A 17,321-nucleotide genomic window follows, 5' to 3' on the forward strand; every position below is an offset into this window, starting at 1 on the left:
AATACTGATAATTTGCAAAGTGAGCACTGGTCTATAAAATTCATTTTAGAAACTAAAAGCCATGGGACAAAAAGGAATCAGTTCCCTAAGCTATCTTTTCAGATTGAAAATGTATATTCAGTCCCAATCTGTTTTTTGTTTTCCATCCAATTTACAAGTAATTATTTTTTATAAAAACCCTTCAGAGAAGAACATGTACTCAACTTAAAATCAAACAACAGCCTGCTGCCTAAAAACATAAATATTACCAGAAGAAAGTTGGGAACACAAAAGCTATATACTTTTTTCAATTATTATTAACATATACATTATATTTAAAAGCTCTCATACAATTCTCAAAATGATTTGTGAGAGTCATCTCTTAAACGTGAGCTATAGTTTTTAAAAGTATTGGTTAAATTAAGAATATGGCTTTGAAAGTCTCCATACTTATGACGACACAGAAAATAGTGAAAATGTCCAAATGTTGTACATTAAACCTAAAAGAATCCTTTTGGTATCATCTCTGTAGAGTGAAATCTGACACTAGGTAATAAAAAGTCGTAAAAGCTCTTCATATCCTACCCCGTACCCTTTAGCCTGCTGATTCCACTTTCAGAAACATATCCTATTAATCAAGTAAAGAAATAATACCACAGATTTATTTATTAACAGCAAAACACTGGACTTATAATTAACTTCAATATCCACTATAGGAGAGGGGTGAAATACTTCATAGGCCTTCCAAAAAACGGGCTACTATGCATACAGCCATTAAAAAACATTTTTTCCAGCAGTAATCCTGATAATCCCAGCATTTCCAGAGGCCAAGGCAGGTGGATCACCTGAGGTCAGGAATTTGAAATCAGCCTGGCCAACATGGTTAAACCCCGTCTCTACAAAAAATACAAAAATTAGCTGGGCATGGTGGCAGGCGCCTGTAATCCCAGCTACTCAGGAGGCTGAGACTGGAGAATGGTTTGCACCTGGGAGGCAGAGGTTGCAGTGACCAGAGTTCATGCCATTGCACTCCAGCCTGGGTGACAAGAGCAAAAACTCTACCTCAAAATAAAAAAAAAAAATTCAAAAAACAGTCAACAATGTGGGAGGAAAACAAGTAAAATTAATATAAATAGCTATCTATGTATGGTATAAACATTCCTAACAAAATAAACTACAGGAATAAAAAAAAAAATACCAAATAATAGTAATTAAATGAGACTACAATTTTTATTTTCTTTTGTGTCAAATTATTTTCAAAGTTATCATTTTACAATTTAAAAAAACCTAATATGGTTAAAAACAAATTGACTCTACAAAAGGTTTTTTGCCCTCAGCAAGAGTATTTTAGGACAAAGACTGACTTTACCCTCAATTATCTGGGTACTATTTCAAGTCTTCATTCTTCTTTGACTATAAACAATCTGTTTATCTTCTTTTTTTCTGGTGTTTAATAAATTAAATCTAAACAAAGCTAAACAAAATCAAGTTAAAAGCTGAATTAAGATCTTTAATACATAACTTTAGCCCAGCCCATATTTAATTTTTCTTTAAAGCAATCACAAGGTATACATGCAAAATAAAATGATCAACTCTTCAAGGGTATCAGAAACATTCTAGTGAAGAAATGTGTAATCTTCAAAATGTGAAAAATCTCAATGGGGCAAATATTTGGAACACCACACTCAGAGCAATGTTCTAGAATCCACAGGACCCAGAGAAGTTCCAGCGTCTCTGCCTAGCTCTTAAGAGGTTCACCGCCTGGGACAAGGCAAAGCCTCCTCTCTGGCCTTAAAAAATACAAATGTTGGTGGGAGGGTGAAAGCAGGGAGAGGAACAGAAAAGATAACTATTGGGTGGTGGGAGGGGTGATGAAATACTATGTACAGCAAATCCCCATGACATGTGTTTACCTACGTAACAAACCTACACATGTATCCCCAAACCTAAAATAAGTTTAAAACAAAAAGTTTTCTGATTCTTTCTTCTTCATTGGCTAAAAAATAACCCCAGAGCAAATAAAACCAAAATCTGAATTAAGATCTTTAACACGTAACTCCAATCCAGTCCAAACCCAGCATTTCCTCATCTAAGGCAAAACAGTTAACTCTTTCCTAATCTGAGAGTAAAGAAAATGATTTCGCTGATAAATTGAATTTCATATATATTAAAGCATGAAAATTTAAAAGGACAACTTAAAAAGGTAAAGAATGGTTGATTACAGAGAGAATAATCAAAAGTTGTACAAGATGAAAGTCATGGGCTAACAGAAGAACCTCAAATTGGTCACGTAGTGACTCATCGCTACGTAATTTAAATTTCATCTGTAATATGGTAAGCGCTAGTTGTGAAATGTTTCCAAAATTGTATTTACAGAGTTTGTATATTCACTGAATTCCATACATTTCATGTTTCTAACTGTAAATGAAACTCCCAAGCCGGAATCATGTTTTTAATTTAACAACACATATTAGGTTACTCTAAGGTATGCGGATGAGGTCTTAGGGGGAGTAATGTATACTGGAGCTACACAACGTAACTAAACAAAACACGGTGTGTTTAACTGGAAGAGTGAGCAATCAGTTCGTGTTATCCACAATAACTAGTTTCTCCAATCTGTGACAAACACATATAAACAAATGTAAAAGAGATTTAAAATTTTTTTGAAAGAACCCAAAGGCATTCTGGAAATATATTTTCTAAAAATACAGTCCCCTCAATCTCATGAGACTTGTCAACTTTACATATACTTTTTCCTATTTAAAACTGTGTTGGGATAAAGACGGAATAGGTATATGCTACACTGAACCACAGTTAACACTTTGCAAAGACACAGCAGTTTCTGTAAGGCTCATAACTGTCTTCAAATTTTCATTTTTCAGTTTTAGGCAATGTGAATGCTTAATTTCAGCTGCTGATTTGTGATGTAAGTTTCCAACCCAGACTTCACCAAGAAAGTTAAAAATAAATGCACTGCTGGGAGTGCTGCCAGTGTGTGTGCATCAGTAAACATCAACACAAGATCACGAAATATGTGTGACGTGTCTGTACTGATATTTCAAGCAGAACTGCATTCCCCACCTCAGCTAATTCCTCTTTTTATTTAAGTAACTTAAACTTTATTTAGGGAACCATTTATTTTAGTAGCCATTTAGACAGACCTACCTTGGCTATTATATTTCTGTAAATACATGGGAAGTCCAACTTTTTTTTTTTTTGGTTTAAGATAGTTAACTTGAATCTAGCAAATACTTACCAAGCTCCTAGTATGAGCAAACCTCCCTGCTTGGCACTGAACCATATCATGGTTAAGTCAGACACAAAGCCTATGGTTTAAAATTCAGTGCGAGCCACAGGAGATGGGGGAGGTGGGGGAAGGAAGACAGAGGGAACACATAAACCACCACCCTGACCCAAGACACACCCGGAGCCACGAAAAGGTCATCGCCAAGACTCTAGTGGCATTCGAAGGTGGGGGATTCCCATCTGGTGGGGCAAATGGAAAATGTTAAATGAAAGAAAGAAATGTGAGACTCAGTGTGAGTTTAAAAGACTGAACTAACTGTAGGTTAGTCTAATTTCACAAAAATAGGCAAAATAAGATCCAGACAGGAAAGCTTACTGCCTGTGAGAAGATCATCAGTCACATTTTCCATGTTCCTCCAAACTTAATTTTTGGTGTGGCTCGCACCCATTTTACTAAACAGGGCTATGTTATATGCTGCGAGCTTGTGTCTGATTACTCCAGGAGTGACGTAATTTACAAGCAAAACCCCAAGTTCGCCTTCAAAGGAAACTCATGAAGAAAACTTTGTTAGTGGAAGTGTCTGGAAGAATCTCTGCAAGAAGCTTACACTGCCAAATCACTTCTTGAACCTGAATAAGACATTCATTTCTGTGCCTGAATCCTTCAGCTCTGTGAGAACAGAGGCATTCCATAGCCAAGATAACGTTAGAATTAATCAGGTTTCACTCAGGGGGCACTTTGCTTCTTAAAGACATGGAACAGCTTTTTTTTTGGGGGGTATCCTCTGTAGGAGTTAATATAATTAGTACATACTATGCGCTATATATTTATTTTAAAACTCAAATTAAAAACTTAGTCATCAAACTAGACATTAAAAAAAAAAATCAGCCACGCTTGAAGGTCTGCTTTATTATACATAATCCAAAATGTGATCTAACCAGAAATTAATTACTAAGCCTCTTTGTGCTGCCCACTGTGGGGTTTCAAATGTGAGATTACAGGGAGGGAACATATTTTTAAATGCTTTGTGTCCTCCCTGGACCCCACAGACATTCCAGGCTAAGAAACAAGAGAGAACTGCGCAAACCCAGTGGCTCACGCCTGTAATCCCAGCACTTTGGGAAGCCAAGGTGGGTGGATCACTAGGTCAGCAGTTCGAGCCCAGCCTGGCCAACACAGTGAAACCCCATTTCTACTAAAAATACAAAAAAATTAGCTGGGCATGGTGTTGCGCACCTGTAGTCCCAGCTACTCGGGAGGCTGTGGCAGGAGAATCGCCTGAACCCAGGAAGTGGAGGTTGTGGTTAGCCGAGATCATGCCACTGCACTCCAGCCTGTGCAACAGAGTAAGACTCTGTCTTAAAAAAAAAAAAAAAAAAAAAAAGAACACTTTCCAGTTTTTCCACTAGGGTGGCTACCAAGTAAAGGACACTGCTCGTAAGCCACTTGAGTCTTACCACTTGAGTCTCTGGGTGGCTTTCCTGCCACTCTCTATCTCAAAAGAGATTTCTACACCAGAATTTCAACTTCTCCCTCATCACTCACTTCCACTCCTCCTATCTCTGGCCAAAAGAGTTTTGCAGTTTCCTTATCTTAAGTCATTGACACCAAGGGTACCACCATCTTTTCACAGACATGGGCTAGAAAGACAAAGACATCTTGGTAGCATAGCAGTAAACAAATTAGCATCTCTACAATGCACAAAAATGGTTTCCCTCTACTGGCATGAAGGATCCAGAATGGTCTCTACGGCTGTTCTAGAATGACTCTGAAGCTGACTGAGCAGCTAAACGGTTTATACAACTGAAAGGCCAAGCTCTGACTACTGGGGCATTTGCTCATGATAGAGTTAACACAAAAGACAAATGAGGCATGCCTTTATGATGAGAAACAATATGTACATAAAGATAATTTACAAACCGCCATAATTTCTGGATCAACTTATTTATTTGACCTGATCCCCTTATATGCTCCAAAGTTCAGAACTCTGGCGGAGGTCTCCAAGATGCATCCAGCCCTATAAGGGAGAGACACTTTGACAAAGCCTCCTACAAAGACCTTTAGAGGCCTAATTATTAACTATCATGTATTTGTAGACACAGAAGCTTAAATCTTCAAGAGATGTCTGGCTTAAATGAAGAAATGAGGTCTTGCCAAGAGATAAAAATGAAACCATAATCTTCAAAGGTAGTGTTTTCAATCAGTTAAAATGACAATTCCTCACCCAAATCAGAGGAGAAGGCAAACTGAAAAGCTAAAAACAAATGGAAACATGTACATACACACACACACACACATATGCACACGTGCACACAGTGCTATAGAGAAGCAAGACATTTACATCCATCAGAAACGCACAATTCTGCCTTGAAGCAAAAATCTTAATCAGGTTATAAATCGCTTTCCTATTACTATGCACATAGTCACTTCATCAAGCGCTGAACCCTAAGTAACAAAATACATTTCATGCATTCAGATTTTAAAAATTCTTTCTTCAGAGGGAAAATAAATATACAACGGAGGCCTGCATCTCTGGGTCTGTAGTTTTTAAAAAAATAAGATATGTATCACATCATAGGCTTAAAAAAATAGTCGGTACTCTTAACAGATGTGGAAAATATAAAAACATTCCTTAGCAACCTCAGCATCCCCTGCTAGTGAATCTTCTTAAACCGTGTGGCTCTCTGCTTTACTGCTGACCAAACAAAAGCACTAATTAAACACATATAACCATGAGAGGTAAAGACAGGTGAGCCTAGATGTGTTTAACAATCCCTAGACACTAGAATGAGGGGAACTCTCTGGATACTAGCCAGGTAAGAATTACACATCATAAATACAGGGGCACATTTATAGATCTCAGCAACCCCAAGAGATGAAAGACAAAAGCATGATGACAATGATAATGGTTAACACTGACTGCGCACTTCTGTGCTGGGAATTGAACATTATTTCACTCAGTCCTCACGATTTCTTTCTGAGGCAGTTACTAAAATCATTCCCATTTTGGAAATGTGGACATCAAGGCTCAGAGTAAGGGTTTTTAAGTCACAACTTGTGTAGATTCCCAAAGGCTTTTTAATGGATCTCCCTTAGTGCCTTGGTCACTTACAGATTCCCTGACCATTGAAAACATACCACTAGTGTAACAGAAATTATCAAATTCTGGCAAATATCATGAACAGAGAGTCACACAATTGCCAATGGTGCAACAGGGCATAAAAGTTAGAGAACTGTATCTAGGAGTCGCTGGATTCAGAGTTAAAATCCGCCGCATCTCCACACCTTACACACTGCTGTAACGCACTGAATCAGGTGTTCCAGAAATGGCAGGCATTGTGCTGTTTCTTCTACAACTATGACTTGTGTTTCTCTGGCCAAGTTACTCAACTATATAAAATAAAGCGGCTGAATTTACACCACAGGAGGGTTGTAAAGATTCAACGTAACCTTGTACACTACCTGGTACCAAGGAAAAGTTTCACTTCCCCTAGTCAGTCTGGTACAGACGGGAAGGAAATACTGCAATAATGCAGAGGGAAAATACCACCATCAGATAAGGAAGGAAGAGTTTCAAAGAGACCATGGGATTTGCATTTAGCTTTGAACAGACTTTGGAATCTGTACGGTAAGGCAGTCTTCTGCTGAAGGGTATGTGTGGGATGGCTCACAGAAGGCCTTTTGAGAGACTGTGGAATGACCAGGCAGCTCCTCTACAAGAACATTCTTCCACACAACCCTGGGTAAGTGGGTCCACAGTAAGATTTCTTCTTCCTTTAAGCCATAATCATCACAAGTCTGTCCCCTATTAGCTCCTCGCATTTGAGAAGTATAAAAATTTCCAACTATCATCCTTCCCTAGTGCCACCTTAAGTGCCTCCATCAGGACAGTAATTGACAGAGGCCTGCTGAACATGTTTACAGAAGACACGGGTAATATCAAGTCCACAGGTCCCTGTTTTCCTGTATGCTGTATTATCAGCTACCTTCTTACTCTTTATTTCCCTCCACAGAAGCAAGTGGAGTGCTTAATTATTATTAGTTATTCTTGACTGCACTAGTTATTTCTGAGATCATCATAAATCACAGAAATTCAGGCAGGCAGTAACTCAATTTAAGAGTAGCTACATCCACCATCATCTGGATAAAACAAACCACCAACAGGCGAATGGTAGAAACGACCCGCGCACTACCAGCCTAATAAGTCACTGTTTAAGACGGGGACAAATGGAAAGAACTGCAGTTCTGCAACCCGCAGAAATGTAAAATTCACATTATTTCTAAGAACTAAACCTATTCTAGGATTTCAATCATTCGTCAATAATAAAAGGCAAATCAATATCAGTTAAAAATCAGGCCAGACACGGTAGATATTCCAAGTTTCTAAAAAGTTAGAAATTAGTAGAAATTAGTACAAGACATAGTATCAAACTACTTTTGCTGCCTGTTACAACATCAGAAGTTCCTCCAGGAAGGATTTGAGCCCAAACATAAAGCCTACCATGTAATGTAGGTAGAACTGCTTTTTAATGTTTATACTTGAAAAGCTGATAATCTCAAGAAAATACAATATTTAATTCACCTCTGGATCTCAACTTCATGCCCCTTTCTTTACTCCCTGTGAAGGTATTGTCAGCTAGAGCTACCACTCCTTGGAATAAGACATCCTTTTTCAGAAGTTATGGCATCGGTGGAGGGAGCCACCTTTTGTACTGCTTTCTGGCATGGTGTCCTTGTTTGGAAGACCAGTGTGAAATCTCAAAGGGCTTCTCTTCCAACTAAGATTGAGTTTTAAAGTCTGAAGCTACACATCTGGAAAAGGATGGGGACATTTTCTAAATCCATTAAAGCAAATTTAGATGGAAGTAAACAATCTGTTAATTTATAAGTGGTATATATCACTTTCTGGGTGATACAGATTGGAAATTTGTCCTGCTCAAATCTTAGGCTGAACTATAATCCCCAATGTTGAAATGCAGTCCCTAATCTTAGAGGTAAAGCCTGCTGGGAGTTGTTTATATGATGGGTGCAGATCCTTCACGAATGGCTTGGGCCATCCCCTTGGTGATAAGTGAGCTCTTGCTCTGAGTTCACACAAGATCTGGTTGTATAAAAGTGTGTGGCACACTTCCCTGCTCCACTTCTGCCTGGTGAGATGCCTGCCCCCTTCACCTACCATGACTGTAAGCTTTCTAAAGCTTCCCCAAAAGCAGTTACCAGCAGTATGCTTCCTGTACAGTCTGCAGCACCATGAGCCAATTAAACCCTTTTCTCTATAAATTACCCAGTCTCAAGTTCTTTATAGTAATGCGAGATCAGCTTAACATGCTACGTATTAAAAGTGGGAGAATTTTCAACTAAACTTGACCCAGAGAACAAATGTGAAAATAAGATAGTACGAATATTTCTTATAAAACAAAGTCGAACTCATTTTTCCTTTTAGCGGATGCAAAGGACAGTCCACAAAACAGTCTAACACCCATGGAGAAGCACTCGATGAGTTCTCTGTGAGGCTGTAACAGTAATCCTCTATCTGATACAACAGCTAGCACCTAGACACCATTTATCGATGACCTGTAACTGGCTTCATACAGACAGACTGGTTACCAAAACCTTGTGAGTGGAAAACCTGCCCTGGGCAAGTCTAAGTTTTTACGCTTTTCTGCTGTCAAATGAGCTGGTAATAACTTGCCAACAACACACTCAAACTTCTTTAAGGATCTGTCATTAGGTTAGTAGATATCTTTAAAATGAATTACACTTCTATAGCAATTTAAATTATTACCTTGACATTACCTTATTTCCATAAATAAAGGTGTGCTCTTTATTTAAAAACAACTACTTGCCACAAAAATTGCTCTCTCGTGTCCTGCTTTCCAAAAATATAACTATTAAAAGGCCAGGACATGAGCTTGGGTGAAGAGAACTTGTTCGGTTTTTACTAAGACTAAACTTAAACTATAAACCTTCATTTAACATGGATTTTTATATGGCTTCAGGTCTCAAAAAAGAGAACACTGCAATCCTCAAAGACTAAATCATTTGTCTCTCTTAAGAGTTACTGGAAGCCGGGCGCGGTGGCTCAAGCCTGTAATCCCAGCACTTTGGGAGGCCGAGGCGGGTGGATCGCGAGGTCAAGAGATCGAGACCATCCTGGTCAACATGGTGAAACCCCGTCTCTACTAAAAATACAAAAAATTAGCTAGGCATGGTGGCGCGTGCCTATAATCCCAGCCACTCAGGAGGCTGAGGCAGGAGAATTGCCCGAACCCAGGAGGCGGAGGTTGCGGTGAGCCGAGATCGCGCCATTGCACTCCAGCCTGGGCAACAAGAGTGAAACTCCGTCTCAAAAAAAAAAGAGTTACTGGAGCAGCATTATGCTGAAAGTGACAGTCTGGCTCTGTTCTGTTTGTTAATGCAGCACAGATCTGCTGGCCAACTGCAACTGGCTTTAAGTCCTTATCGCAAATAAAACTATTTTTGTGCCATTTCTATTTTTCACTTAAACGTCATCAGCTCTTCAAGACTCAGGACCTGTCAAGTGCTCTGTTGCCAGGACTCTGCCTGTCAGAAAGGTCAGCATCCAGTACCTTCCAGTTGGGTCCCAAAGGGCCTCTCTTGGTCTTGACGGACTGGAATAATGCTGGGTCTTCATCAGCTTTGTAGTCCTGCAAAGCAAAACAAGGTCAGAGGCAGAGAAGAAAACCAGAGAGTATTCTTTAACCTTGCCAGAACAGCTCTTTGCAGCTACCAAAACACATGACAGAAACCAATTAGACTCACTGTGCTTTTGCGTAAAAGAAGAAAAGCGCTTCTTTCAGACATTGCTTTCAGTTTGGTTTCCTTTGCCTTAAACTTTTATCTTAGGCAAAATAACTACATAATAAGAAATAATAAAAGTCTTGGACTAGCGATCCACTCTGACTGGTTACTGGACAGCTGTCTCCAAGAACAAATCTTCCTACAGTTTTTAATAATTTAAGCATTTTGATACGTGGATAATCACATTCAACGAATAAAACATACCCATCCCAGTTTTGACACTACAGGGAGAAGATGTCGCTGGACTGTTCATGCTGGTCAGGGCATCTACCGTGGCTGGGAACAAAATCACCACTCTCGATTCTACGGCATCCCCCAACCTCTTCCTACGGTTGGGTCTGCGGTGGACATCTCAATTTCTGGACTGGCCTCTCCAAACCCTTGTTCAGAGAGCCCTGGGGTACACATGGCTTGGCCTCCTCACAGAAGGAGTGCACTCACGTCAGCCCCTCACTGTCAAAGGAGGCGAGGGAGGGGTGTCATGGGACTGCCTCGGTTATATCATATCACAGGGGAACGGCTCTCAAATGTAGGTTTCATTTAGGGTTCTAGAGTATGTACATTCTGTTTCCCTTAGTATATCCTTTTCCTGACAGAATGGAGGAAATGAAAAAAGAAAATCTTTTAAAATCTATCTGCTAAAAGTTCTCTTGTCATTACACACATACACATTCTCTCTCTTTCTCTCTCTCTCCAGAAAAAAAGATAAAATTACTTTTGAAGAGCTAGATCCCAGATTAAAAATAATAATGATTATTATTATTATTATAAGTCCCTTCCTTCTTGAGCAGACTTGTGAAGAGACCCCTTACTTAGTGAAAAATGCCCAGAAAAGTCAAGATATGAAACCTTAACTAAAAATCACTGCTCCAGAGATAAGGGCAGTGCAAGCGAAGGCGAGAACTGAACACGCACTACAGTATAACATGAACTTTCCACAAATCAAAAAATGTACACTCGGAAGCAGCCACTCAAAACTCAGCAATTACTCGGTAAGTGCATATGCCATGTCAATAATTCCTAAAGATAAAGTTACAAAGCATGTGACACAAAGAAAAATGTTGAGTTCAGAGAGAAAACAAAACTTTAAAGAAAGATAATTGTGTAAATACTCAACCCAGAACTTAAAGCCTCTCTAAAGACTGTCTACAAAAAGGACCAACAATAAACTAAAATTATTAAACAAGCAAATTGAGCTGGCTATACTGGGTCTTAATGCTTTAAAACGTGCAATGTGGCATAGCCACAGGCATCAGCATTACCAGGAACGACAAACTGGGATGGCTGGTCTGCCAGGGGCTGGACAAGTGGACTTACTTCCCATGTCTGGGCACAGCAGCAGCAAGGTCAGTTACTGTCAGAAAGTATGAATTCTTAAACTGCAATTTTGAACTGCATCCTAAAAATGAACAACTCCACGTCTGATTGACAAAAGAATCTACTGTGTGTACACGTGGTTTTAAGACCTGGATTCACAATGAGAAATAAGCTACTCTGTTAACATAAATAAACGGGTAACACCATAAAACATTTTCTTCTAGGTCAGAGGCTTGGAATTAAAACCTAAAAGCAAGTTCATTTTTTTCAAAAATTGAAAGTATTTAACATCATATCCAATAATCACTTTCAGCATCATTTCCCTCTATCAAAATCTAGTCATTGAACAGCCACCATAGAGAAGATAGGCACAAAATGTTATTAATAAGAGGTAATTCAAGGAAACAGATGAAGTAAAGGAGAACCAACAGTTCTGGCTCCTAAAGAGTCAGTCTAGTTGGGATAAAGAAAGAGAGGCAAACAAAGAACAGGTAACGCAAACCCCAGGAAGCACCTGTTAACTGCTACCAGAGAATGGAGACAATTACTGTCAGAATCAAAACCAAACAAAACCAGCAAAGGAAACGCACTTTTAAAATGTATTTTAAAATCATGTTTAATGGTAGAAAAATCTGAACTATGGATTCACAGAATCATAGAGGTGAGGTGAACCTGAAAGACCACCCAAGCTCCTTCACATGACGGATGCTAACACCACAGTCTGATGAGGAAGTCGCAGGGCTCACCTACCCCAGCACTTCAACTCCAGCCTCCTTAGCCTCGGTCCGAGGCATATTCTGGTACACCACACAGGATGATGGCAAAAGGTGTCAACAAATGCCAGATAAACCACATTTCAAAATACCACAGCCCCAGAGATAGTAAAGTGAATTTTCCTATGAAGCACAACTATGTGTATATAAAATATCATACACATATACATAGATGTATATATGAAATAAGTCTTCCCCCTCTGCTTTTTCTCTTCTTGAACACAAAGTAGAAAATAGTAAAGATATTACACTGAAAACGTAACAAAACCCAATTATTAACAATAGCACTTAAACCCTGACACATGAGAATAATGAATCTTGTCAAAACCCAGGAATTTTTGTTTTACGTTAGTCTGAATATGAAGAATACGTAAATGTTTAATCAGCTGAATTAAGTGGCAAGATATTAAAAAGCAGGAAGTAGCTTTTTAACAACCTCAGTTTTGTATTTCCACAACAAACATCTAATTTTTTGAACAGTATCTTCTTTGCTACATTTTCACTTTGGGTATCTAGTTTGGTCTTGCTGTATTTGAAAACTGGCCGATTTATATCCGTATCACAATGAACAAATATATTCCTTCATGTATGACAGTTTCAGCATACAGAATGCAACCTCAGCTACCAATTATAGCTGCAAATGAGCAATAGCGTGGAATGAGACAGCCTGCTGGCTTTGTTAGTATTCTGTCTCCTTTGGGATCCCATGGGGAAAGGGGAGGCTCTGATGAAGAGAAGCCCTTGGCTCATGGTTTATTGTGCTTGCCACCAGCTGCAGACTTCTCATCTCATTAGTTCTTTTAGAATACTGTGGGTGAAGACAGCTGTAGCCTACTTGAGTCTTCAGCTCCTGGGTATTCTGAAGGCTGAATTTGCTATGCACTTTCTGTAATCCTTGGGAAAAAAAAGGAAGCAAATTCACCAGGCCAAGGAAATGCATTTTAAAAATGGGTTTTAAAATCATGTTTAAAAGTAGAAAAACCTTATTGCTAAGGTGCATTGTGTTTAAAATTTTTTATGATTCAATTTTAATTACCTATATAATGCCCAGAGGCCCGGTCAGGATGAGGGCTTAGTAAAACCATCATTATCAAGTTAGGTGTAATATCCCTAGACGCTACTTGCTCCACCAATAATAGTGCCTGCACAACAGAAACAGACAATGGTATCAGCATAAGGTATATCTGGATTAGTGTTAATACAACTCTATTTAACTGAAAACTCTAAAAGGAAAAAAGGCAGGATACCCATTGGAGAACAAAATAAAATATGGTAAATAAATGGATTACTGAGTCTCCACACTGGAGCCACAGAATACATTCATTAAATTCTTATAAATAACTGTTTTCTGTCGCTGGAATACAAAAGTTGTGCTACCTCTTGGGTGTACATCTGTTACTCACTACAGATCTTAACAGAAACTCTCAATAGAAACCAGATTCGTTTCAAATACAAAGAATATGAGTTTCATGAATCTTTGAGCATCGTGGCTGCCCCCCAAAATGCAAGAACAAAATCTGTCTGTGCTGAGCCAAACTAAATGTCCTTGAGCCCAGATTTAACTCCCAATTATGAATGGGGAAGTGAGTAGGAGGTGGGGGGCAGGCTGGGAGAAGTTTCTTGACAGCTTGTGGAAAAATTGACATGAGCTCCAGACACCAGAAACTGCTTAAATAACCATGCATGGGTTACCAAGGTGAGGCTAAGTGTAAACTAAGAAAAAGAGTGCCCAAACCACAAGCATTAGCAACTCCTTGGCACCTGCTTAGAAAAGATCAACCCCTATTTTCTACCCTGCAGAGAGGGGGTGCTTTACTGGGTAAACATAAAAACTTGAGAGAGAGATTAGGATCCTGCGGCCTGCTATACAAAATGCTTTCCTTTGGCGTACAATGATTAATTAGTTGTCTATTAAAACAGCTCAAAGATAATCATTAAGTTTAAAATGCATAGGTACTGCAGTTCAACTCAGCAAGGCTTATTTCCTCTAAGCACATGCTAAAAAGACAGCCGAGGATGGGGGATAAAGCTGAATCGAATATGAAGGTAAATTACAGACATCAGTTATTAGCAATGCCCTGAATTTTCCAGTATTGTGGCACCTAAATGAGTTCCTGGGTCCTATCACTGTTGACCCTAATGCCAAACAAATAACTGGAGCTGACAAAATTCAAGCAAGACTCCAAAGAGTAAGGAAGCCCATTAAAAAAAGATGTTTGCATTAAATTTTGCAATAGCAAATAACAGAGGTGTAAAGAGAAATAACATTTACTAACTTGTTTAAGAAACTGATTTCAACAGTTATTTTCAAATAAGCAGCTTTCTATTTTTAATTACATCTCCCCAGTGACTCCTCAACCTTTCAGGTTCCCACAGAGTACCATTAATATAGTATAAGTAAATCTCATTAATTCAGGTCCTACTACCTTGGAATACATAATCATTCGGACAGGGGCTGGGCTGAAGTTTATCTTTGCATGATCTATGAAAAAAAAGATTTGCTACACAAATTAATAGAGTAACAAGATCTCCGGAGAGCTGTTTAAACAGTTCAGAAGTGTTTTAGAGCAATTCAGAAGCATTCATTTGCATATAATTATTATGCTAATTACAAATCATTCTTATCTATTCATTAAAGCAGATTCCCAAAGGACCACTAATTGTCAATAACTTGTTGGCCTAGTTTCTGTTACTGAATGTACCTCAGAGGGACAAAACTGCATTAAAAAATATTCTATAATTCAGCCCTCTCATTAATCCTTACTGGCTTTTCACCAATGAATCCTAAAAGCTGAATTGTTAAACAACTGTCCTGAGAACTGAGAAATGCAGTCAAATCTATACCCCTGAACAGAATACTTTTTTTGGGTAATCTTTCTGATCTCACAGAAACCCTCCATAAGTCCTGAGATGGTGGGGGTGAGCCCGGCGTGTGGGTGGTGGGGAGGGCAGCAGAGCTGTCAACTCTATGCTAAGTGTTGCCACTGTGATCCACATGAGGTGGCTCTGTCTGGAGCACTGCTAGGCTAGAGCACAACCTAACTAATCGCTCATTCTGTTCTCTCTGATCTTATCCTTTTCAACAACACTGTCATGTTTATGAAGGCAGACCCCCAAAGCCTCTGGAAGGATACAAATTCAGAAAGAAATCAGAATTTCAGCCCCGAAAAAGGGTTATGACCAGATGGCTGATGTGACACACTCCATATCCTACAACCCAGCAAGGAAACCAAATAGTTGTGCTCCAGGATTAGATGGGGAAGTGAGGTCCAAAGGAGAAAGCACTTGAGATTCCTGTATAGCCCAGAGCTACTGCAGCTAGTGAGCTGCCTTAAGCAGCTGCCCATGGGCTACATCCTAGCCCTCTCCAGGAGGGTAGGTGAGGTTACTGGTTTGGGCAGTTCATGCACAAATATACAATGTATTTATTATTATAATATTGTATTTATTATTAGCATATGTTTATATATCATAACACTTAAGTATGAAGATATTAGCCAGGCGCAGTAGCTCACGCCTGTAATTCCAGTACTTTGGGAGGCCAAGGCAGGCGGATCACGAGGTCAGGAGATGGAGACCATCCTGGCTAACACGGTGAAAACCCATCTCTACTAAAAATACAAAAAATTAGCCAGGCATGGTGGCACGCGCCTGTAATCCCAGCTACTCGGGAGGCTGAGGCAGGAGAATCACTTGAACCTGAGAGATGTAGGTTGCAGTGAGCCAAGATCGTGCCACCGCACTCCAGCCTGGGCAACAGAGCGAGACTCTGTCTCAAAAAAAAAGACATTTCAAAGTCTATTCGCCAATGAAATGGTTTCAACAAACAAGTCAATTCCATAAAGGTTTCAAAGTCTATTCGCCAATGAAATGAGTTTTAACAAACAAGTCAATTCCATAAAGGTGCTTGTTAAACACTACATATTTTAAGATTATACTGCACACACCTGAAATGTAAGTGATATGTTTAGAAAAGTTTTATTTACAAAGATGCATGTTTCCTTACATGATAGTAAATCATTGAACATATTATATCTATTTCCTTAAACTGAAATGGGGGAAAGCAGCCTATTAGAAGTTCAGACTGAGCCCTCTCTCACTCTGAATGTTAGTTCACGATTTGGCCTTTAGTTTCTAAGTCTCAAGATCCCATTTGCCCCATAGGCACTAAGTGAACAAATATTAAATATAAAAAAGTTAAAATATGAAAAAAATTAAACATTTTTTAAAAGCAAGAACAAAATCCAATAAGCAATATAATTCCTGCCACCATTTTGGGGCACACACTTACGTGTCAGGCCCCACATCCTCCTAGTTAATGCTCACAAACTTGAAATAAAGGTAACTATCACCACCACTAGAGGCAGGGAAGTGACATTCTTTGCCAGAGTCCACCATCCTTGAGCAGAAGAGCCGGGACTCAGATGCTGCCCTGTCTGACACCAAAGCCAACTCTGATCCTTTATTGCAAACATGTGATTTACACTCTACCATTTAAGTACTTGAAGGGATGCTTGCTCCCTCTCAGCCTAGAGAGCCTTCCCTGAAAGGGAGTTTACACTGCTGAAAGGGGACTTTTGTAAAAAATGCACTTTAAAAACTTGACTTGGAGCTGTTTATATGGATTTCTTTAAAAATATCTGCCGTGAGCGGCTCAGAAACATTTTCTGACTCTGAGAGAATTTTATCCTTTACCCAAGGAACTAGAGCAAATCCTATTCACAACCCCAACACCTCCATTACCCATCCTGCCTTTTTACTTTTAAAATATGCAAAAAATTAGGAATAAACCTTAAAAATGGATTCTAGTGAAAAAGTATTTTGTACAAAACATGCTTGTGCATGACTATTTTTAAAACAAATTTTAAAATCTTTGATAACATTTAAGCATGAAATAAGCAATATGTTGTTTTCCCACAAGAGGGCACTGCTGCCCAACCATGCCTTCAAATGTAGTGGACACTCTCTACATCTACTACTGGAAGTGATCCAAAAGTATGTGACCATGTAAGGCAATGGAATAATGTAAAACATTTTCACATTTCTTTTTAATAGGAACCATGCCTACATTTATTTATATCTTCTTTGAGGGTGGGGGAAAAATCTCTAACTTACTACAAAAGACCCTGACGACAGTCTGCTTCACAGTTTAGTAAAGGTGAGATGAGACAAACATTTGACAA

At 39.0% G+C, this 17,321-nt stretch overlaps 1 protein-coding gene across 2 annotated transcripts in view; it reads right to left on the reverse strand.

The window, feature by feature from the left end:
- Window positions 1-17,321, reverse strand: part of PITPNB (phosphatidylinositol transfer protein beta) — a 67,890-nt gene that overhangs the window by 12,230 nt on the left and 38,339 nt on the right. For both annotated transcript variants that reach the window (XM_032256526.1, XM_032256527.1), the window contains exon 8: window positions 9,817-9,894. In XM_032256526.1, the coding sequence (XP_032112417.1) occupies window positions 9,817-9,894 (78 nt within the window). The remainder of the gene's footprint in view (window positions 1-9,816; window positions 9,895-17,321) is intronic.

This window comes from Sapajus apella, unplaced genomic scaffold, assembly GCF_009761245.1.
Source record: "Sapajus apella isolate SASKATOON/1434 unplaced genomic scaffold, GSC_monkey_1.0 scaffold95, whole genome shotgun sequence".
NCBI classification, from domain to species: domain Eukaryota; kingdom Metazoa; phylum Chordata; class Mammalia; order Primates; family Cebidae; genus Sapajus; species Sapajus apella.